The 22,961-nt window shown below is 45.3% G+C and overlaps 1 protein-coding gene across 3 annotated transcripts in view; it reads right to left on the reverse strand.

Annotated features, from left to right (window-relative positions):
• Nucleotides 1–22,961, reverse strand: part of CPAMD8 (C3 and PZP like alpha-2-macroglobulin domain containing 8) — a 356,744-nt gene that overhangs the window by 139,156 nt on the left and 194,627 nt on the right. For all 3 annotated transcript variants that reach the window (XM_077475516.1, XM_077475515.1, XM_077475514.1), the window contains exons 21-22: nt 16,887–17,040; nt 1,531–1,673 (exon numbers count right to left, since the gene is read on the reverse strand). In XM_077475516.1, the coding sequence (XP_077331642.1) occupies nt 1,531–1,673; nt 16,887–17,040 (297 nt within the window). The remainder of the gene's footprint in view (nt 1–1,530; nt 1,674–16,886; nt 17,041–22,961) is intronic.

A 22,961-nucleotide genomic window follows, 5' to 3' on the forward strand; every position in this document is an offset into this window, starting at 1 on the left:
CATACGACCAGGGAGGTTAAGGAAGTCCTCCATAATTTGGGGTATATGTAATGGCAAAATTTCAGATTTATTATCATTTTGAAATTCGACATATCCCCAAATTTCTTTAGGTCTGCCATTAAATTAGGTAATATTAATGGGTCGGAAATAAAAAACAAAATATCATCCGCATAAGCGGAAAGTTTATACTCTGCAAGGCCCACTTTAAAATCATGGATATTGGGGTTTTCTTTTATTTTGCATAACACTGCCTCTATGACCAGTGTGAACAACAGGGGTGACAATGGGCATCCCTGTCGAGTCGCATGACTTATCTCAAAAGGGGGAGAAAGGACGCCATTGACTTTCACTCTAGTCGAGGGGTTCCTATACAGGGCCATAATCTAGCCTAACATTTTTGGCCCCAGGACCAAGGCTGCCAGGGCCTGCTCAATAAATAACCAGTCTACCCTGTCATATGCTTTGTCTGCATCTGTAGACAGGAGTAGACTGGGAATTTGTGTTTTTTGCTGGGTAGTCCAGTGGATCAGATGCAGGCTAACACTTAACCTAACTTTAAAAATGAACTCTTAGCACATAACTTATGCTCTTACAGTTAAAGAGAAGAATGGCTTTCCAAAAAAACTAATATTTATACTTACCTAGGTGGATGCAGCATCAATCTGTCCTCTACTGGCCCAGTAGTGAGCACTGAGCAATCAAACACCCTAGATCGCTCAGATCTCCCCTCTGCTCTGAGCAGAGAGCCGTGACTGTTAGTCATTGGTTCTCTGCTCTCCAGCGGGAAGATTGCTGAGAGCCTGAGCCAGATGCCAATCAAGGCTTCTGGGTTGATCCTGGCCATATGATTGGGATCTTTATAGAGCCTGGACTAATTGTGTGACATCAGCCAAAAGCAGGCTTCAGCCAGCTTTTTGCTGAAAATGGAACACAGTACAAACATATAATATTGACGCTTGCCTTCTTGATTATAAAAAATTACTATATTACCATACCAGTGTGTCATGCATATAATTAAAATGGTAAGTAAATTGCCAATGTTTCATGGTTATTTTCCTGGAAATTCCACAGTACCACTCTTGTGATTATGACATTATTTAAACTGAGAAGTATTTTAAGGGGTAACGAATAAGTAACAAAGTAACTAACAACAGGAATGGTCCTAAAATGGCTTTGTAATTACATTTTACTGTTTTCAAAAGATGAATATTAATTTGCCGGCTCAAAGGACAGCATAAACATGTCAATATGCACTGTAAAATTTAGTTAATTCCCTTGGGGAAAATCCAGTGATATTGCAACTGCTCTGTCTGATGATTTAGCTTTTCCCCTGAATGACATTCCATTAGAAGACAATCTAAAAATGATGAAGAAGCCTCAACTCTTGGCTTCTTGGCAACAATGGTACAAACATTACAATATGCATTCATCAAAGACGACTGGAAATGTGACAAGCAATTTAAAATTCATGATTTAGCAATAATACATTATAATTATTTCTTCATATGTTAATTAGGAACAAGATCTCACCTCCACCATCAAACTTCTGCGAACAAAATCACTCCCAACTGGAGATTTCCTCTCACTAAGAACTTCTTCAATATATTTGCTGTTCTTCAGACTGTTACTTCCCTCTGAAAGGCAGTTAACTCCTGCAAATGCCAGACCTCTGGCTGGGATGACAATTCATTGATAGAATGAAATCATCACTTGCAATAAAAATTCTTAAAAAGCAGTTCCAAGCCACAAGCAAATTATTGATCAAACTGGTAGTTATATATAGAAAATACACTGCGTAAAAGATCAGCTAACTTACTTTCTTTCTCTCTATTTATTATACATTTCCAATTATCGCTTGCACTGGTCATTCAGCAGTGTTAGAATCACTAATTAATTGCACTAGCAACAAAAAACTATTGATCAGTAAAGGATAACCCACGACAATCATACCTCAGTTTTGTAGAAAAGTAGCTCTGATACCATTAAAAAAAAATATATATATATATTTATTTTTAACCATGGAGGGACACTGGAATTCTTTAGACTGTCTAGCTGTCAAAAAATAATCCAACGGAGGGCTGGGTAACATAGACACATGGTTAACAGATGCAAGGGGAAACTGTGGACTCCCTGCAGCACAAAAGGACCACCTGAAGCACACAACACCCGAAGCTGGCATCAGATGTGGTGTGAATATCTGTTTGATAGAACATAGGAAACAAATACAGAAGACCAGGTGGTAGCCTTGCAAACTGGGAAAAGCTACTTGACGCCACAAGTGGGTGGATTTCTTTTGTGGTTGAGTACCTGGGCATTTTGCCTCATACATAGAGTGTGATGGCTACCCTTGGGACCCTTGTTGTTCCAAGGGTAGCCATCACTCTCTTTGCACACCAAACCCACAAACAGTATCCAACTGCTTCTTTACACTAGTTATTAACTACAACATATTTTTAGGTCAATCATTTGGAGCCAGAATCCCTGGCTTAAGGAGATGTAGCAACTTTTTTTGGAAAAGGACTATCCTCTATCACTTAATGATCAGGAAACACAAAGAGGGGATTTTTTTTTTTAATCCACTCATAAGGACTTAAACCAAAATAGGCCTCCTTTTCCACACAATGTAATGCCTACAGAAAATTTACAGTGCCTTGAAAAAGTATTCATACTCCTTGAAAATTTTCCACATTTTCTCATGTTACAACCAAAAACGTAAATGTATTTTACTGGAATTTTATGTGATAGATCAATACAAGTGGCACAAAATTGTGAAGTGTAAGGAAAATGATAAATGGTGTTCAATTTTTTTTTACAAATAAATATCTGAAAATTGTGGTATGCATTTGTATTCAGCCCCCTGAAGCAATACTTTGTAGAGCCAACATTCACAACAATTACAGTTGCAAGTCATTTTGGGTATGTTTCTACCAGCTTTGCACATCTAGAGTGACATTTTTGTCCATTCTTCTGTGCAAAATAGCTCACGCTCTGTCAGATTGGATGGAGAGTGTCTGTGAACAGCAATTTTCAAGTATTGCCACATATCCTCAATTGTATTTAGGTCTGGACTTTGACTGGGCCATTCTAACACATAAATATGCTTTGATCTCAAGCATTCTATTGTAGCTCTGGCTGTATGTTTAGGGTCATTGACCTGCTGGAAGGTGAACCTCCGCCTCAGTCTCAAGTCTTTTGCAGACTCTAACAGGTTTTCTTCCAAAATTACCCTGTATTTGGCTCCATTTATCTTCCTATCAACTCTGACCAGTTTCCCTGCTGAAGAAAAGCATCCCTACACGGTGGGGGTGATGTGTTTAGGGTGATGTGCAGTGTTAATTTTCCGCCACACATAGTGTTTTGCTTTTAAGCCAAAAAGTTAAATTTTGGTCTCGTCTGACCAGAGCACCTTCTTCCACATCATCCCCATGGCTAAGCTCCGGGGGGTGGAGTAAAACGTGTTGGGGGACTGGTCAGGTCAGAGTCCAGGCTGAGGTTGCCACTCTATTCATTGCAGGACATCATAGATGTGTGACTTCCAGGGGTCACCCTTCCTTCCTTGAACCTTTGCAAGAGCCAGGAGGGGCTGCATCCCCTGTCAGCACTCTAGCAGAAGCTGAAGAATCACTGTCTACATACCTCTTCCCTATCGAGCCTGAGTGGCCCACACACTTTTCCCAGGTCACCTTCTTCCACATGTTTGCTGTGTCCCCACATGGCTTCTTGCAAACTGCGAATGAGACTTCTTATGGCTTTCTGCCAATAATGGCTTTCTTCTTGCCACACTTCCATAAAGGCCAGATTTCTGGAGTGCATGACTAATAGATTCTGCCACCTGAGCTGTGGATCTCTGCAGCTCCTCCAGAGTTATCATGGGCCTCTTGGCTGCTTCTTTAATTAATGCTCTCCTTGCCTGGTCTGTCATGTCTTGGTAGGTTTTCAGTTGTGCCATACTTTTTCCATTTTTGGATGATGGATTGTACAGTGCTCCATGAGATGTTCAAAGCTTGGGATTTTTTTAATAACCTAACTCTGCATTAAACTTCTCCACAACTTCATCCCTGACCTGTCTGGTGTGTTCCTTGGCCTTCATGATGCTGTTTGTTCACTAAGGTTCTCTAAAAAAACTCTGAGGGCTTCGCAGAACAGCCATATTTATACTGAGATCAAATTACACACAGGTGGACTCTCTTTACTAATTAGGTGACTACTGAAGGCAATTGGTTTCACTAGATTTTAGTTAGGCTTATCAGAGTACAGGGGGCTGAATACAAATGCACACCTCTTTTCAGATATTTATTTGTAAAAAATTTGGAAAAACATTTATCGTTTCCTTCCACTTCAAAATCACGTGCCACTTTGTGTTGGTCTATCACATAAAATCCCAATAAAATACATGTTTTTGGTTGTAACGTGCCAAAATGTGGAACATTTTAAGGTGTATGAATACTTTTTCAAGGCACTGTATTTTAGGGGTAATCCAGCATTATCAAAGTCAGGTATTTGGAACACAATCAAAGTTTACGGGACTGGCTGGTCAAAGCCGATTTTCAAACCCCACATCAAGATACCTTTCTAGTACCTAAATGTGTTCCAATCCATGTTTGGGACATATTCAGTGCATTCTTCTTATTAAAGGGAGTGCATGTGTACATCCTAGTACAGGTGAATCATCCTATTTAAAAAAACAGGATTTTTGTACTCACCATAAAATCCTTTTCTCTGAAGTTCACTGACTGACACAGCTCCATTAATCTTGACCATAGGGTTATTACGGCACCTTCAGGAGAGGACTAGGCAGAGCATGTAATGCATGTGAAAAAACAGAACTTTATAGTTCCGCCCGGGGGGGCGATCCCTCTAGTAATAACCCCTCAGCCTGCTTCCTGCAGCTCAGTACGTCAACAAGCAGTATAACGTAAACCAATAGGAGGGGAGGGTGCTGTGTCAGTCAGTGAACTTCAGAGAAAAGGATTTTACGGTGAGTACAAAAATCCTATTTTCTCTTGCGTTCACAGACTGACACAGTTCCATTAATCTTGACCGTAGGGACTCCCCAAGCAGTGTCATAATGAGGGGTGGGAACAGCAAAAAAAACTTCACCCACAACCAATGGTGTTCCCTAACAGGGGAGTCACCATCTTAACTAACTGCATCAGAACTTGCGGTCAACAAATGCACAGTGCATTAATACTCAAAAGTAACTGTTTCTTTAAAACAGAGGAAAGAGTGCAGAATTGCAACATTACACGGCCGCCTACAAAACTTTGTGGCCAAAGCATGCATCCGAAGATGCGCTTATATCCACTTTGTAGAATTTGGTAAAAGTGTGAATGGACGACCAAGTCGCCGCCTTACACACTTGAGCGACTGACGCTTGATGTCGGAAAGCCTACAAGGCTCCAATTGCCCTGGTGGAGTGGGCCGTGACAGGAAAGGGGGGCACCTGCCCCTTCAAGGTGTAGGCCTGTACCACAATCTGTCTGATCGACCTGGAAATGGCAGCCGACAAGACTGCCATACCTTTTATTAGACCAGCTACCGAAACGAACGGAGAGTCTGACTTCCAAAAAGGGAGCCGTGGCAGACAAATATACCCTTAGAGCCCGGAACATGTCCAGGGAATGAAGGGCCACCTCCTTAGGATGTGTCGCTTTAGGACACAGAGATGGTAACACAATGTCTTCATTGCTGTAAAGCACCAAAACCACCTTCGGCAAAAAAGAAGGTTGCAGACGCAACACCACTTTATCCTATGGATAACCAGATAGGGTGACTTGCAAGACAAAGCTGGCAGTTCTGAAACCCTTCTGGCCGATGTAATGGCCACTAGGAAGACCACTTTCTGCGAAAGAGTCAACAAGGGAATTTCCCTGGTGTTCTCAAACGGCGGATTCTGAAGCGCCGATAGCACCAGGTTCAGATCCCACTGGGGCAAAGGTGGAAGCACCGGAGGGACTACATGCCGGACCCCTTGAAAAAAGTGCTCACTAGAGAGTGAAATGCCAGGGCTCCCTGGAAAAAAATAGCCAAAGCTGATATTTGTCCCTTAATGGTGCTTAAAGCCAATTTCTGGTCTACTCCTTGCTGTAAGAACCCCTATACCTGGAAACGGAATAGGTGCATGGACGCCACACTTTCTCCTCAAACATGGAGATGTAAGTCTTCAACGTACGGTGGTATATCTTCTGAGGAGAAGATTTTCATGCCCATAACATAGTTGAAATCACCGAGTCCGACAGGCCCCGGTTCCTTAGCACCTGGCTCTCAACAGCCATGGTGTTTAAATCCAGCGATGGTAAAGCAGGACGGAGAATCGGACCTTGACACAGAAGGTCTTCTCACAGTGGTAGTCGCCAGGGAGCATCCGCAACCAGGCGTACTAGGGACACGGAGGCCATCTGGGGCAATCAGTATCACTGGAATCCCCTCGGCCTTCACTTTGCGGAGCAGGCGTGGTAAAATTTTAAGGGAAGAAAAGCGCAGATCAGTCGGTACTGATCCTATGGAGCCACCAGCGTGTCTGATGCGTCTGCCCAAGGATCTCTTGTCCTGGATACGAATCTCGGCACCTTCCAATTAAGACAGGAGGCCAGGAGATCCATGTCTGGTGTGTCCCACCGCAGGCACAGTAGTCTGAACACCAGAATGCCAGATGCAACGCCCATTCTCCTGAGTCTAGCATCTGGCGACTTAGGTAGTCCGCCTGCCAGTTTTCTACTGAGGGGATCTAAATGGCCGCCAAAGCCGGTACATGTCGCTCTGCCCACTGAAGGATGTGAGCGACCTCCCATGCTGCAGCCGAGCTTCTTGTTCCTCCTTGATGGTTGACATATGCCACCACCATGCTGTTGTCTGACTGGATCCTGATCGGACGCCTTCGTAGTCTCATCGACCATATGGAGAGGCATAGCCTGATCGCTCGGAGCTCGAGCACATTGATCGCCAATTTGGATTCCTCCCCCGGCCAGAGGCCCTGGGTCGACTGTACTTCCAGTACTCCACCCCAGCCGGACAGGCTGGAGTCCATTGTGATCACTGTCCAATGTAAAGGTAGGAACGACTTCCCGGACCTAAGTGCCAGGGACCTCAGCCACCAGAGCAGGGAGTCCCTGACTGACTGTCTCACCCGAATCTGCCAATCCAGGGATAACGGAGATTTGTCCCATTTTGTCAATATCTCCTTCTGCAAGACTCTGGTGTGAAACTGAGTGTATGGTACCGCCTCGAAGGAGGCCACCATGAGGCCCAGGACTCACATGACAACCACTTGCAGTTCATCAATAGATTTACCGCGGCTCTGAGAGTCTGCAGTTTGTCTGCAGGGAGAAAAACTCTCGCTTCTATGGAGTCCAGCAGTAAGCCTAGGTACTCCAAGCCCTGAGTCTGTAAGAGCACCGACTTTTTTAGGTTCAACAGCCACCCAAATTCCTGCAGGATTTGCATGGTGATCGCCATATCCTCCTTTAATTCTCAGGCAGAAACTGCTCTCAGGATGAAATAGTCTAGGTAACCTATGATTGCGATCCTGCATTCTCGCAAAAACAACGCCAAAACTGGAACCAATACCTTGGTAAAGACTCAGGGTGCTGATGCCAAGCTATAAGGGAGAGCCACAAACTGGTAGTGGGCTTCTCCAACTGCAAATAGCAGAAACCTCTGATGCCTGAGGCATATGGGTATGCGCAGGTACGCATCCTGGATGTCCAAAGATGCCAGGGAGTCCCCTTGATGGAATGCAGCGACTACTGAGTGAACTAATTACATTCTGAACCTCTGTACTTTTACAAAGCAATTGAGGGCTTTCAGGTCCAAGATTGGACGTACCCCTTCCTTTTTGGGGACTATAAACAGATTGGAGTAGAATCCCTGGAATCTTTCCGACTCCGGAACAGGCACTATCACCCCGTGGCTTAACAGGTCCCTTACCGCCCCCAATAGGGCCTCCCGGCGAGCCGGGAGTAGGGGTATGCTGGAGGGGAAAATCTATTTGGTGGCCAAGAGAGAAACTCTATCTTGTCAGACTGGGAGTGTTTAGCCGAAGTTCCAGATGGGCGAAAAAGCCTCTTTTGAGCGGAAAATGAGGTCTCTTGCCTGCGGCGTGGCTCCTTAGTTTTCCTGGCCTGTGGGAGCAGGGTACTCTTCTCACCTGTGACATTCTTAATAATGTCATCTAACAAGGCCCCAAAGAGCCGCTCACCAAGGAAGGGTAGATCCATCAAGGCTTTTTTAGATGCCTAGCCTGCAGACCAGCATTTTAGCCAAATCAGGCGCCGCAGCACCACTGCTGACACTGAAGCCCTGGACAGCAAAGGAAGCGTATCCAGGGCCGTCACAAACGTACTTAAGGCCAAGCACTAACTGGTCTGCTAGTTCCATGCAGACGGGAGTAGCCTGCTGCTTCTCCAATTCGCAGTGCAAAAGTTTTGCCCATTCAGTAAGTGTCTGCTACACAAGTGCTGTGGCAAGAACTGGTCGAATTGCTGACCCCACAACCCGTAAACAAGGAACGGGCCACTGCCTTGGCCTTCCTGTCAGTAGGGTCCTTAAATGCAGGAGTCCCCTCTACCTGGATCGTGGTTAATTTGTTTAACCTGTATACTGGGGGGTCCACGACCGGAGGAGCCAACCATTTTTTAAGAAGGCTCTCCTCAAAGAGGTAGTGCACCGCTATTCTTTTAGGGCCAAAACATTCCGTTGCGGGCTTCCCCATTCCTTGTATATGAACTTATCGAAATAAGTCAGATAAGGGAACACCTTAGGTGTACGGGCTGGCTTACGGGACCCAAAGGAGACTGCTACTTCAGCAGAGGAACCTGCTGTATCCTGAATTTTCAGGGTATCACGCACAGGTGTGATAAGTGCCCCAACTAGCGCTTTGTCTAGCGCGGACTGGGACGGGGACTCATCCTCACTGTCCAATTTGGTCCTGGTCAGCGTCATCTGAAGCAACAGAGCAGGGGCCACCAGTCTCAGCGGGGCCCGAGTCTGCGTCAGAGCTCTCCCCGGAGGGGGGGGGGGCACAGGCCGCTTTTTACCACCTTTGCGCCCACACACCGCCTCCACCCTGGCAAAGAACGTTTGAAGTAGACTGAGGAGCCCCTATCGCAGGACTCGCCACCCCGACCGAGTGCTGCGGCGTTCAGTTACAGGTGCCTGTGTCCAGTATCAGTTCCCAGGTGACCTGAGTGAAAAACCGCGCTGTTCTGAGTAGCAGGGACCAGTGCTGAGCATAAAAAACGCGCTGGGCTACAACAAAATGGGTGCCCTGTATAAAGGACATAATCACAGAGGAAATGGCTGCTGAGCTACAGAAAAATTGCCCCTGACCATGTTTTCCACTGAGGCACACCAAAAATGGCTGACAAACAACTGTACACAGTGAAAGGACAGAGAAAATGGCGGCAGAATAGCGCTATGACGATCAGCACATGCAGACCTCCAGACACCCAGCGGGGAGACCACAGACACCAAGAGGGACACAGGCACCCAGCGCAGCCCGAATCTAAGGTGGGAGCCCCCCAGGGGACCCCTGGCTACAGGTACACACACCGCTCAGCAGCCCATCATGCAACATCCCCCCACGGGGGGGATAGGGACAGGGAGAGAAGAGAGGGAGGAGAGGGACCCCCTAATCGACCTCCCAGGGAATGCCCAGCTGCTCAATCCCGCTGAGGCAGGGAGAGCTGTACTTTTCCATCCGGACAAGCTGGGGACATCCCATCACAGATCCACTCTCCGAGCAGTACGGGGTGGCTGGCCACGGCACACGACAAGGTCATCTGTAGTCCGGTCATATGTGTGCCCCGGAGTGTTGCGCTCACCAGCCGCCCCTGGAGCCTGAGGGGCATGTCGTGGCCGACCAGCACGTAGCTAGGGTCTGCATACGGTCGATGGCCAGGCTGGGGAGACAACAAGGATCTACATTATCCAGCCTGTCACCCAGCCGGGTGTTGATAGCAGATCACAGGATCTTAACATCTTGCGCAAAAGGGAAAACATTCAGCAAAATAATCCCAGGACCAATGGTCCTGCAGGGAGCCTAGGTCCATCTCTTTCACTAGGCAGAAAAAAACTGAGCTGCAGGAAGCAGGCTGAGGGGTTATTACTAGAGGGACCGCCCCCTGAACTGTAAAGTTATGTTTTTTCACATGTATAAAATGTTCTGCCTAGTCCTCTCCTGAAGGTGGCATAATAACCCTATGGTCAAGATTAATGGAGCTGTGTCAGTCAGTGAACGAAAGAGAAAAGTAATTTTCATCACTCACTGTAAAGCCCCTTTCTCTGAGTTAATTGACAGACACATTTTCTAATTCTCAACCAATAGGAATTACAACACCACCTACAAGAGTAGGAAACTAGGCAGAAAAGAAACTTGGCACCGCCTACGGGCAGTCCTAGTTGGTATAAACCCCCTTTCTGCTGCAGGCTAACCAGTTAGTAACAAAGCAGTACGAACAATAAGAAAGCAAAGAGGGGAGGGTGTTGTGTCCGCCAATTAATTCTGACAGACCCAGCTTCTTCTAATTCTCGAGCACAGAGACTTCCAAAACAGTGCCTAAAAAGAAGAGTGGGAAACAGGAGCCCAAAGTTCCAGAACATTGATTGGCAGTCGAGAATCTTCCAGCATCCAGTGACCCTAGGCTGAGCTTGACCCCAGAATTTTGTTATCTGTCATAATCACCATCAAATGCAGAGGAAGAAATGACTTCCCCGCCTGAAAGCCAGGAGACCGGAGCCACAAATCAGGGATATTCTGGTGTTTTGACCCAGGAGAATCTGGGCGTCCAGTAGACTTGTCCCACTTGGACAAAAATTTCCCTCTGCAGGAACCACATATGGAACTGCCTCAAAGGTATACACCATAAGGCCCAGAACCTGTATGCATGGGTGGAGTGAGGACCACTTGCAAGACAGCAGTAACCGAAACGCAGATTGAAGCTTATAGAGCTTGTCCATTGGAAGGAACACCTTGCCCTGCATCGAGAATTAAACCCAGATATTCCAGCTTCATGGTCGAGGTCAGAGCAGACTTCTAGACATTTAGAATCCACCCAACCTCCTGCAGAGTGTAGATCGTGATCACGTCGTCCATCAATGCCAAGTGAGTCTCCACCCACAGAAGCAGGTCATTAAGGTAGCCAATCTTGGAAATACCCCATTGTCTCAGCAAGGTCAGAACTGCAGCCAACACCTTGGCAAACAGCCGAGGAGTAGAGGCCAAAGGGCAGCTCCACAAACTGACAATGTGTGTCTCTGACCACAAAATAAAGGAAACGCTGGTGCCCAGCACAGATGTGAATGTGCTATAGCAGTGGAGCAGCACCCACTGACAAGCGGGACAGGTATACAACTAGGTTACCCTGGTTGATGACATGGGTTTACTTGAGTATTCACCAGAGCTCCTGATGATGCAGATGGGTTTTGCTGCGTATTAGTACTAGGTCGCGGCCCTCACGATCACCCCACCAGGAGGTGAGCAAGTCTGGGTCCAATAGCAGATAGGGATAAAGCAGAAGCAAGTCAGTAAACAAGCCAAAGATCAGTAACAAATTGTTGCATACTGGGATTAGGCATAGCCGAAGAACAAGCCAAAGGTCGGGAACAAATGGTAGCGAAGATACAGACAGCAGCAGGAGAGACAAAAGCGGCATATTGGCTGAAGAGAACACAATAATCTGGCAAACAGGAAGTGCAAAGATATGGCTTAAATCAGGGTTCATGGGAGGAGCAAAGCATTCAAGGTTCAAGACAAACATGGTTCAAGACAGGATCATTCAAGGAATTGCCCAGGGAACTGTCCAGCGTTTCAGGTGGCTCAGCAAGAAGAGTCATTGCCAGATACAGCAGAGGTCCCAGGTTCAAGTCTAGGCCCTGACAGAATTCTTGATGTCTATGTCCAGGAAAAACTCCTGAGGCCACCACTGACCAGATGGATTCCATGTTGAACTTCTGCACCCTCACAAAACAATTAAGAGGTTCAGGATCGGATGGACCTTTGCTTCCTTCTTTGGAACCATAAGCAGGTTTGAGTGAGACCTCTCTGAAGCTAGAATGGGGAAATCACCCCCTGGAGCAGAAGATCCCGCACTGCTCCATACACAGCCTGCAGGCAAGATGGAGAAAGACAAATATTGGAAGCAAATAATCTCTCTGGTGGACAAGAAAGTAACCAAGGATCACTTGCGGCAGGGTTCCTTCCACGTTCTGGACTGCAGGAGGAAGGCACCCCCCCCCCCCAGCCCCCAGCACAAGAAAAGCTGCCCAGCCAGCCATGCTCTCTTAGCATGGAACAGCATAAGAGATGTGGTTTCAGGGTTTTTGTCACTGAAGGAAAAAAGAAGTGTGGTAGATTCACCGCTTTGCATTGTTCCCTACTGGATTAAACAAATATTTTGATTTACATCTATATATATAGGTATTGTCAATATCTGATTTATAACTACATAAGTCAATACTTTATAGAACAGTCATGAGTTTCTTCATTAAATATGAGAATTTTTTTTACAGTGTCAATAACTTTTTACAAGAAGATTTGTTATAAATCTCTCTTATCTAGAGATACTAATATTGTTTTCGTAGTATTGACCGAATATTGTTTGGGTTTTTATAAGTTATGTATTATAGCCATATTTTTTGAAGTACACATTATGTTTATTTTTGAGAGCTCTCTTATAGAGATCTAAGTTAGATAATGTGACATTGTGAGCTGCTTTAAGTATATACAGTAGACTTTGAATTTCTGCTGTTCCCTTTCTGTATATAAAGGTAGATAGCTGGGAGTGTACTTCAAGGATTAACCATGTCTATGTGAAGGATTAATTACATCTAGTTTTTGAACTGGGCAGTGATTGGATGATTTGAATTTGAAGCAACAATGTATTTCCTGCCCTGTTACTTATGCACATTGATTTTGATTACCTATACAAGACGCCTGAAACTGTCATTCAATTGTCATATGTCATGTAAAGAAAATTTTCTGGAATAAAATTATTTTTTGCTGTTAAAAAAAAAAAACCTCTTGCAACAAAAGTGAGTACACCCCTAAGTGAAAATGTCTAAATTGGGCCCAAAGTGTCAATATTTTGTGTGGCCACCATTTTTTACAGCACTGCCTTAACTCTCTTGGGCATGGAGTTCACCAGAGCTTCATAGGTTGCCACTGGAGTCCTCTTCCACTCCTCCATGATGACATCACAGAGCTGGTGGATGTTAGAGACCTTGCGCTCCTCCCCCTTCGATTTGAGGATGCCCCACAGATGCTCAATAGGGTTTAGGTCTGGAGACAAGCTTGGCCAGTCCATCACCTTTATTCCTCAGCTTCTTTAGCAAGGCAGTGGTCGACTTGCAGGTGTGTTTGGGGTCGTTATGTTGGAATACTGCCCTGTGGCCCAGTCTCCAAAGGGAGGGGATCATGCTCTGCTTCAGTATGTCACAGTACATGTTGGCATTCATGGTTCCCTCAGTGAACTGTATATCCCCAGTGCCGGCAGCACTCAGTGAACTGTATATCCCCAGTGCCGGCAGCACTCATGCAGCCCCAGACCATGACATTCCCACCACCATGCTTGACTGTAGGCAAGACAGATTGGCTTTGTTCTCCTCACCTGGTTGCCGCCACACATGCTTGACACCATATGAAACCAAATAAGTTTATCTTGGTCTCATCAGACCACAGGACATGGTTCCAGTAATCCATTTCCTTAGTCTGCTTGTCTTCAGTAAACTGTTTGCGGGCTTTCTTGTACATCATCTTAAGAAGAGGCTTCCTTCTGGGACAACAGCCATGCAGACCAATCTGATGCAGTGTGCAGCATATGGTCTGAGCACTGACATGCTGACCCCCACCCCGTCAACCTCTGCAGCAATGCTGGCAGAACTCATATGTCTATTTCCCAAAGATAACCTCTGGATATGACGCTGAGCACGTGCATTCAACTTCTTTGGTCAACCATGGTGAGGCCTGTTCTGAGTGGAACCTGTCCTGTTAAACTGCTTTATGGTCTTGGCCAGCGTGCTGTAGCTCTGTTTCAGGGTCTTGGCAATATTCTTATAGCCTAGGCCATCTTTATGTAGAGCAACAATTCTTCTTTTCAGATCCTCAGAGAGTTCTTTGCCATGAGGTGCCATGTTGAACTTCCAGTGACCAATATAAGAGAGTGAGAGCTATAACACCAAATTTAACACACCTGCTCCACATTCCCACCTGAGACATTGTAAGACCAATGAGTCACATGGCACCGGGGAAGGAGAATAGCTAATTGGGCCCAATTTGGACATTTTCACTCAGGGGTATACTCACTTTTGTTGCCAGTGGTTTAGACATTAATGGCTGTTTGCTGAGTTTTTTTGATGGGACAACAAAATTACACATGTTATACAAGCTGTACACTCACTACTTCATATTGTAGCAAAGTGTAATTTCTTCAGTGTTGTCACATGAAAAGATATAATAAAATATTTAAAAAAATGTGAGGGGTGTACTCACGTTTGTGAGATACTGTATATAAACACACTTCCAAAACACACTGTATGTATAAATAAATACATAAAAAAATAAAATTAAATAAAAAATGGAGCAGACTCAATGGACCCAGTGAGTACTCAGCTTAAGCATTACAAAGCTGGGAGAGCATGTACGGATATTTAAGATAGTAAAGCACTTAAAAAGGTAACAAGCATTTTTTTTAAGTTTTAAAGTTATGCTATGTTAATGGGAACATGTAACAAATCTAAAGTAGGTGTTATCCCAATTTGATTGTAATAGCGGTAATAAACTTTAACACTCCACAAGTACAATTTGACTGTGGTTTCTTACACTTAGGCAGGCCATATATTATACTTTTTTTTTTTTTCATTCAACGAAGAGACTGAACGAAAAAAAAAAAGAAATTGCAGATTGCCCCATTTGCACATTCGAGGACAAGCTTGAATGGTGGCTGTTCACCAATAATGTGCCTGTTACAACAGAAATCAAACCTTAGGTAGACTAGTGTTGAACTATGACTGCTGTAATGGGAAACTAAATGCATATTCAGTGAGCCACAGAGACCATCCTAAACTTACCTCATCTGCAAACTAAACTAAACTAAACTAATTCACTGGCAGAGTATTTACATCAAAAGAATATATATAATTTTAGCAACATCTGTTTATATATTATAGGTAAATATATAGTACTGACAATTTATGCAAAGCTATACATATATATTTTGTACATTCACATAAGTCCCTGCGCCTTCAACGAGATTACAATCTAAAGTCTCTAACTCACATTCATACATTTGACGTGTGGGAGGAAACCAGAGTACAAGAAGGAAACCCACAAAGGCACAGGGAGGACATACAAACTCCAGGCAGGTAGTGTCATGGTTGGGATTTGAACCAATGACCCTAGTGCTACCAGCAGAAGTGCACATGCCTTTGCACAGGCCTTTGTAAAATACAATCCAAGAACATATCTAAACAGCAGAATGCACAGTGGCTAAGTGCTTTTGCCTTACAGAATGAAGATCTTTTCTTTGAATCGCAGCCAGGTCACAATCTGCATGGAGTCTGCTTGCGTGGGTTTCTTTCCACACATTCTTATAGGTTAATTGGCTCCAGTCTAAGTTGGCTCTAGTATGTGTGTGTCTGTATGTATGTATGTATTTGAAATAGGGACCTTAGGTAGTAAGCTCCTTGAAAGCAGGGACTTATGTGAATGTACAGTATTTAACCACTTTCAGACCGGACCAATTTGCTGGTCAAAGACCAGACCACTTTTTGCAATTCGGCACTGTGTCGCTTTAACTGATAATTGCGCGGTCGTGCGACGTGGCTCCCAAACAAAATTGACATCCTTTTTTTCCCACAAATAGAGCTTTCTTTTGGTGGTATTTGATCACCCCTGCGGTTTTTATTTTTTGCGCTATAAACAAAAATAGAGCGACAATTTTGAAAAAAACTCATTTTTTACTTTTTGTTATAATAAATATCCCCCAAAAATATATAAAAAAACATTTTTTTCCCTCAATTTAGGCCGATACGTATTCTTCTACATATTTTTGGTAAAAAAAATCGCAATAAGCGATTATTGATTGGTTTGCGCAAAAGTTATAGCGTTTACAAAATAGGGATAGTTTTATAGCATTTTTATTAATAATTTTTTATTATTTATTTTTTTACTAGTAATGGCGGCGATCTGCGATTTTTATTGTGACTGCGACATTGTCGGGGACCCATCGGACATTTTTGACACATTTTTGGGACCATTGTCATTTATACAGTAATCACTGCTATATAAATGCAGTGATTCCTGTGTAAATGACACTGGCAGTGAAAGGGTTAACCAGTGGGTGGCAGTGTAGGGGTTAAGTGTTCCTAGGGGTGTGTTACTAACTGTGGGGGGGTTGGGCTTTCATTTAGTGTACACTGATCTCTGCTCCAATCACATGGAGCAGAGATCAGCGTCACTAGTTGCTAGGCAGAATGGAAAAATGTTGTTTATACAGCATTTCCTCCATTCGGCCGCTCCGTGAGACGATCGCGGGGATGCCCGTGGCGATCGAGTCCGCGGGTCCCGCGACCGGACTCACGGGGGTCCCGATCAGCGCGGGAGCGCGCCGCCAGCGGCGCGCTCCCGATGGCAGGGCGGCATCGAATATTGGACGTACATGTACGCCAATATGCCTGCCCGTGCCATTCTGTCGACGTACATCGTCGTGCGCTGGTCGGGAAGTGGTTAAAGAGCTGTGTAAATTGTCAGCATTAGTATATAAATCCCTGTAATAAATAAGCAAATAAATATTGCAGAACTGGAGCATATACCTGTATACTGGTAAAATGCTGTAAATCTAATTATTCACCTTTCTCAAAATACAGAAATGAAAAAAAAAAAACATTCTCACCTGATATATTTTCCTGTCCAAGTTCCGAAAATGAAAATACAGCTGATGTGGGCTTAGTCTCCCCTGGTGCCACACAAAGTTTACGGATCAGGTACTGTTTCCCAGGATAGCCTACAAACTTCACACCTTTTGTGATCATGATCTTTATGTGTACCTGTGAAGTAATTTAATGATCAAAATTAAACACTAAAGCTTTAACAGTTGTATATTGGAAATTCTTACACCTATGCTATGGGCCTGTTTAGTCTGTGATAATTTTGTCCATACTTTACCCCTTCCTGCCCCCTCCTATCAGCTCTTTAACTGGATCCTAATGCCAGGACAGACCTCCCGAACACATAATCACTATGACTGGCTGCCACAGTGATAACATTATCAGAAGCCTGTCCCACCAGCTCCCGACCATTAACAGAGTGGAAGCTGTATGTGTCAGCTCAGTCACTGTGTTAGGAGTGCGTTCTCAGCACAGAAATCTTGGCCACCATGGATGCATGTATACGATATGTGGGCATTAAGGCCTGTAAAGGGTATTTCCATTTTCGTAGGGGAAAAATTAGCAAATAAAAAAAAAAATATTACATATACATATAGTATATATTGTGGCAGCACGCAGGTAAAGTCAGCTGGTTGTATCCAGGATGGGAAATATGTGTGCCCTAGATTCAGGCTTTATGCAGACTTTTACAATTAGAGGGGAAGAGTTAATGAGCCCAGCTGAAGTAAGTGGGCTCATTAAGACCTCTACAAAAAACCCCAGCATGCTTAGGGAGATGCTCCATCCTGGAACCAGTTTTGTGTTGTATAGACTGGGGAGTGTGATATCTGTTCTGTGCGGTGAGTTAACGCCTGTGTGGCAAACCTCTACAACAGAGACAGGGACTGGTGCAGCACAAGGCTGCACTCAGTTGTTAGACAGGGAATCTAAGTGTGTAGTTAGAGGTCAAGCTGACCAGGATTTATTTTCATGTTTTATTTTTGTTTGGCTGTTATATGTATCACTGCATGTAGCATAAATAAACCGCATCTATTGTTTTTTGCACCTACAACGCTGACTGCTGTGCCTGATTTTGTGTTGTGAACCCATCCAGGGGGTCACACACACCCGCTGCCGAGCTAACCCCTCACAATATGTAGTATATATACTACACAAATCATATTGTAATTAAATGTTATTAAAAATTACCTTTCCTTTTCAATCTGCAGCACTGTAATTCTCTGTCAAATACAATGCAATATGGCAGTCTGGAGGCATTCTTAAAGCGGAGGTCCACCCTAAAGTGGACCTTCCGCTCATCGGAACCCTCCCCCCCTCCGGCGCCACAATTGGTACCTTTCAGGGGGGAGGGGGGTGCAGATACCTGTACAGTACAGGTATCTGCACCCACTTCCGGGATAGCTCTCTGCGGAAAGGGGCGTAGATTACGCCCCTTTCCGCAAGTGCCCGCCCCTTTCCGCAAGTGCCCCGCTGCCTGCTGGGAAACACACAGATCCCAGAGACAGCGGGGACCTTCCTTATTGCACAGCGCGACTCGTGCATGCGCAGTAGGGAACCGGGAAATGAAGCCGAAAGGCTCCATTTCCTGATTCTCATACCCAAGATGGCGGCGGCAGCACTCGAGAGACGATCTAGAGATCGGCTTCGGGTGCCGACATCGCGGGCGTGCTGGAAAGGTAAGTGTCACTATTTTAAAAGTCAGCAGCTGCAGTATTTGTAGCTGCTGGCTTTAAAAAAAAAAAAAAAAAAAACACGGAGTCCCGGTGGACTCCCGCTTTAAGGAAATGTTATTTCCTGCTTATGTGATTGGCTTACTGATTTTGCCATAAGTCTGCACTGAGATACAAATCAAAGATTTTGGGCATCCCCTGCAATAAAAACGCCATTTTGGTGAGATACTCTGACAGGGAAATCACGTTTAAAGGTATTCAGACCCTGCCAATTTCCTCATTAGAGTCCTGCAGCCATGGAGTTACTCTTTAACCGCTTGCCGACTGGCTCGTGCAGATATACGTCAGCAGAATGGCTCTCCTGGGCAAAACCCTGTATGGGTACGTTGTACCCTTTAAGAGCCGCCCAAGGGCACGCGTGCCCACTGCACGGCGGGAAACCCAATACGTGTGGCCGGTGGGCATGATTGCCGTTGGGCACGCGCGATTGCGGGCAAAAGCGACTGCACACAAATCCCTGTTCTGTCAGGGGAGAGGAGACATATTGATCCACCCGCTAGCTGGTATACAATTTTTGCCCAATTTTTAGGCATTTTGCCAAGGCACCCCTGAATAAATCTGAAGGCACCTGGTTAAAAAAGGCTGTTATAGATAACTTAGAGCAGTGATGGCGAACCTTGGCACCCCAGATGTTTTCAAACTACGTTTCCCATGATGCTGTTGCACTCTTCAGTGTGGTTGAGCATCATGGAAAATGTAGTTCCAAAACATCTGGGGTGCCAAGGTTCGCCATCACTGACTTAGAGTATGTAAACTCAAAATTTCATGTGCCTGCTGTACCAAGTATCCTGTTCTCTTTGTATTGCTTTCTTTATGTGAAATCCTTGACATTCCTGCCAGTCCCTCTGCTTTCCTATTAAAAACTGACCACACTAAGCAGGAGAACATGCCATGGTCAGTTCTATAATTGTGCTGAGCTTGCTCTCCTCCATTGATCAGACTTGTGGGGGCGTGGACTGCACAGGCATGTGATCAGCAGTGTGTCATTTAGCTCCTGCTGAAGATCCGACACTTAGATTCTTTTTACCGGCACTTCCTACTCTCGCCGACTGCCCAAATTGAGTAACAGTGTCCTCCAGCAGCTGTGGGGTGTACAATCTAGCCCACCCTGGTTTGTTATGTCCCGGAAAAATCGTGGGGGGGGGGGGGCGGCGGCAGCCAAAATTTCAACATGGTGCCCAGCCGTCCCTCCCACAGAGGATACTACGGGGCTCTGAGGATCCACAAAAGGACACAGTGAGTAAAGCCCCTAAGTCGACCAAGAAAGACCCCAATGGGATATGCTATTTTTTGTGCAAGAGCTACTGGATCCCAGCACTTGGGAGCTGCAGGGAGGGATACGAGCGGCTCTGGCTGCAGCACAGGCCTCACCATTTCTGAGGAGGTGCAGGCAGATTCTGAAGTGAATTCTGATACAGACGTAGATGGGGGGGGCATGACCCGCCTGAGGGCATGGAGGAGGGAGACCCTGAGCCTACTCTTAGTGAAATACTAAAGAAAGTACACACTTGCACCCTTTCTGTGCACCCGGTACAAGATCAGCTGGGGGGGCTGAAGGTGGAAGTCTTACTGCTCTGGCAAGACATGCAAAAAATACTGCAGCGGAGAGCCGGTTAGTGATGTTGAGGACAAGCTGCCACCCCTGATTGCCAAGTCCCACTCCGCTTTCTGGCTAGCCACAGCTAACAGCACCCACAATGAAGATTTTGACAATTGCATGAGACAAAATAAAGTCTGCATAGTGGGGCTGCATAGAAGGCAGGGACCCAATGGACTTCATAGAGCAATGGCTGGTCACCTTTTTCGGTAAAGATGCTTACGCAGTAGAACAGGCCCGCAGAACCCCCACCCGCCCGCTACCACCGAGACATCCTCCCAGACAATTTCTGGCCAGGCTCTTAAACTACAGAGATCAGGAGATTATATTGCACCTTGCAAGAGAGCGGCAGGATATCTGCATACGTTTCCTTCTACCCCGGCTTCTCGGCGGAAGTACAAAGACAGAAATCCACATTCTTTGAGGTTTTAGCTGAACAGACATGCCTGCTGATTGATCCTTATGAACAATAGACACCTGAAAGTCTTAGGCTCTTTGAAGGGTCTTGAAAAAAAAGCTGACCCTCCTTAGGAATGGTCATCTGCGCATTCCACATTGGGGAGGCCTGGAAAAGGCACTAGGGTAGACATAAGGTCCAATGCAAGAAAAATAGTACCAGGTGCATCCAAAAGATACTGAGGGGCCATTTCCTTGTTAGGGCCAACCATGTAGCTTAGGAAATCCTAGACCAGGCACCACAAAAGATTTAACATTACCCAAGGATATAGGAGGTAGTGGGAGCACAAAGATAGTGCAACTCCAGAATCCTAGTCTCCACTTTAACAGGAACAAGGGGTCCAAGGGTGCAGGAAACCCAGGAAGACCTAAGAAGTTACTGTATATTGCTTGTGCAGTAGAAAAAATAAAGATAGTGAGGGGCAACTGCAGGAGCTACCAGACACAAGGAGTTAGCTTGTGGACTGAAATGGGTGTCTTGAGCACCCAAATGCTGGGGAGGCAAGCTACCCAAGAAATCATCTGGATATACAAACAGCCCCTCATTGAACTGTAGGAGCACTGAAAGACCCAAGGCCTGGAATAGCAGGTTGATCTTCCATGTGCAGAATATTTCACACAGCATCAAGAGGGTCAAAGACAAGCTCTGCAGCGGATGGTGTCAGACTGTGCTTAGAGCTCTGCTGCGGGCAGAATGCCCCAATAGCCAAGCACAAACCGCTAAAATGCCCCGATTAGACACAGAGGTCCTTGTAGACAAGGGGAAGGACTCCTCCTCACTTGTAGAATCTGAGGAAGACTCTGATGGTGACAACCCTATAACATTATGGGTCTCCGTCTTCAGATTACAAGTGCTGAGCCCGGAGTAAACATCCCCTGAATCACTTGGACAGTATGGTCTGAGGTCACCCATGCAGCTAGACTGTCTTCTGTGCAAGGACATGTTACATTTGTGCAGGGATGGGGTTAAAGTAACTAGGCTTAATGTGATGCAAGTCCTCAGATACTCCAAACCAGGCAGCTGGTACTGATGAGAGTTTCAGACAGCTGGAGGTGACCAGGACATTGTAGGCAGGCAGTGGAAAGAAACTGAAAATTGGTTAGGAGCAGCAACAGCAGAGGGATGGTTCTTCCTTTAGGCTGAATGGCGAAAGAGAGAGCGCACAGCACCCAGTGGATCTCAGCACTTAAAGCGGGATTCCGCTGCCGTTTTTTTTTTTTTACCTGTATCACTGATGGGCGATTCCTACGGTGTCTTTGCAGTCACGATCGGCGTCTTTTTAACCCCCGGCGTGACGATTTCATTGCTAAGGAAAACTTTTAAAAAAGCAGTCCGGCGGTTTCCATTTTCACTGTGGGCGTTTGAAGCCCACAGGCATTTACTTCCTGGATGCGATGATGCTGAGCTCCCAGCATCCACCGCTCCATCTCGCACATGCTCATTGAGTGTCCTCTTTGTTTTCCTTCCTCTTGCCTCATGTTCTATAGTGGTAATGGCAGATAGAGCTGCCTGCCCACTTTCAAAATGGCAATTTCGGACATGCCCTCGTCACATGACCTGCGTCCTCCTTCCGAAATCTCACGAGATTTCGGCATGACTGTGTCCCCCACTGATTCCTGGGAAATAGCTAAAAAAGTTCCCAGGGACCATTGCGAAGCCGATAAACACGCCTACTGCCACGGGAGGAGAGCCCGGAAGTGGGCATAAACATTTAAAAATAAAAGGTAAATACTGCATATTATTTTATTTCAATGGTCATAACTGCATCTATGTTCCAAAGCCATTTGAATAAGATGAACTTGCAATTTTCTGTACAAAACCACTTTAACCCTGCAGTCAAACTTGAAGTGAGAAGTTTGAAAAGGTGCAAACAGTGAGGTAGCTCCTGGTGCTTCACCCCAACCAGTTCTACTTAGTCTGTGAGTCTTCAGAGATAGTCTGCCACCTAGGGCTGTGACATGGCTCTGGACTTGGAAAACGCTCCATGGTTAACACGGTACACTCAGGTCTGAAGTGTGAAACAATGCAGAGTAGGGCTGAAACAACTAATCGATTAATCGACAACTAATCGATAAATCGACAACTAATCGATAATGAAATTTATCGATTACTATTTTCAGAATCAATTAATCGGCCAGTAGCATTATGGGGTTAAAAAACTAAAATGAGCCCTTTATAGTACAAAAAGAGCAAATAATCACTACTGCAAATATTACTTTCACAATTCTACAGTAAAAAATTAATCCCTTACAGTCAGATTATCCGTTTTTTTCTGCTATAAAGGGCTCATTTTAGT

This window comes from Lithobates pipiens, unplaced genomic scaffold (genome assembly GCF_037356315.1).
Source record: "Lithobates pipiens isolate NorthernLeopardFrog02 unplaced genomic scaffold, aLitPip1_a1.2 Scaffold_13, whole genome shotgun sequence".
Lineage (NCBI taxonomy): Eukaryota > Metazoa > Chordata > Amphibia > Anura > Ranidae > Lithobates > Lithobates pipiens.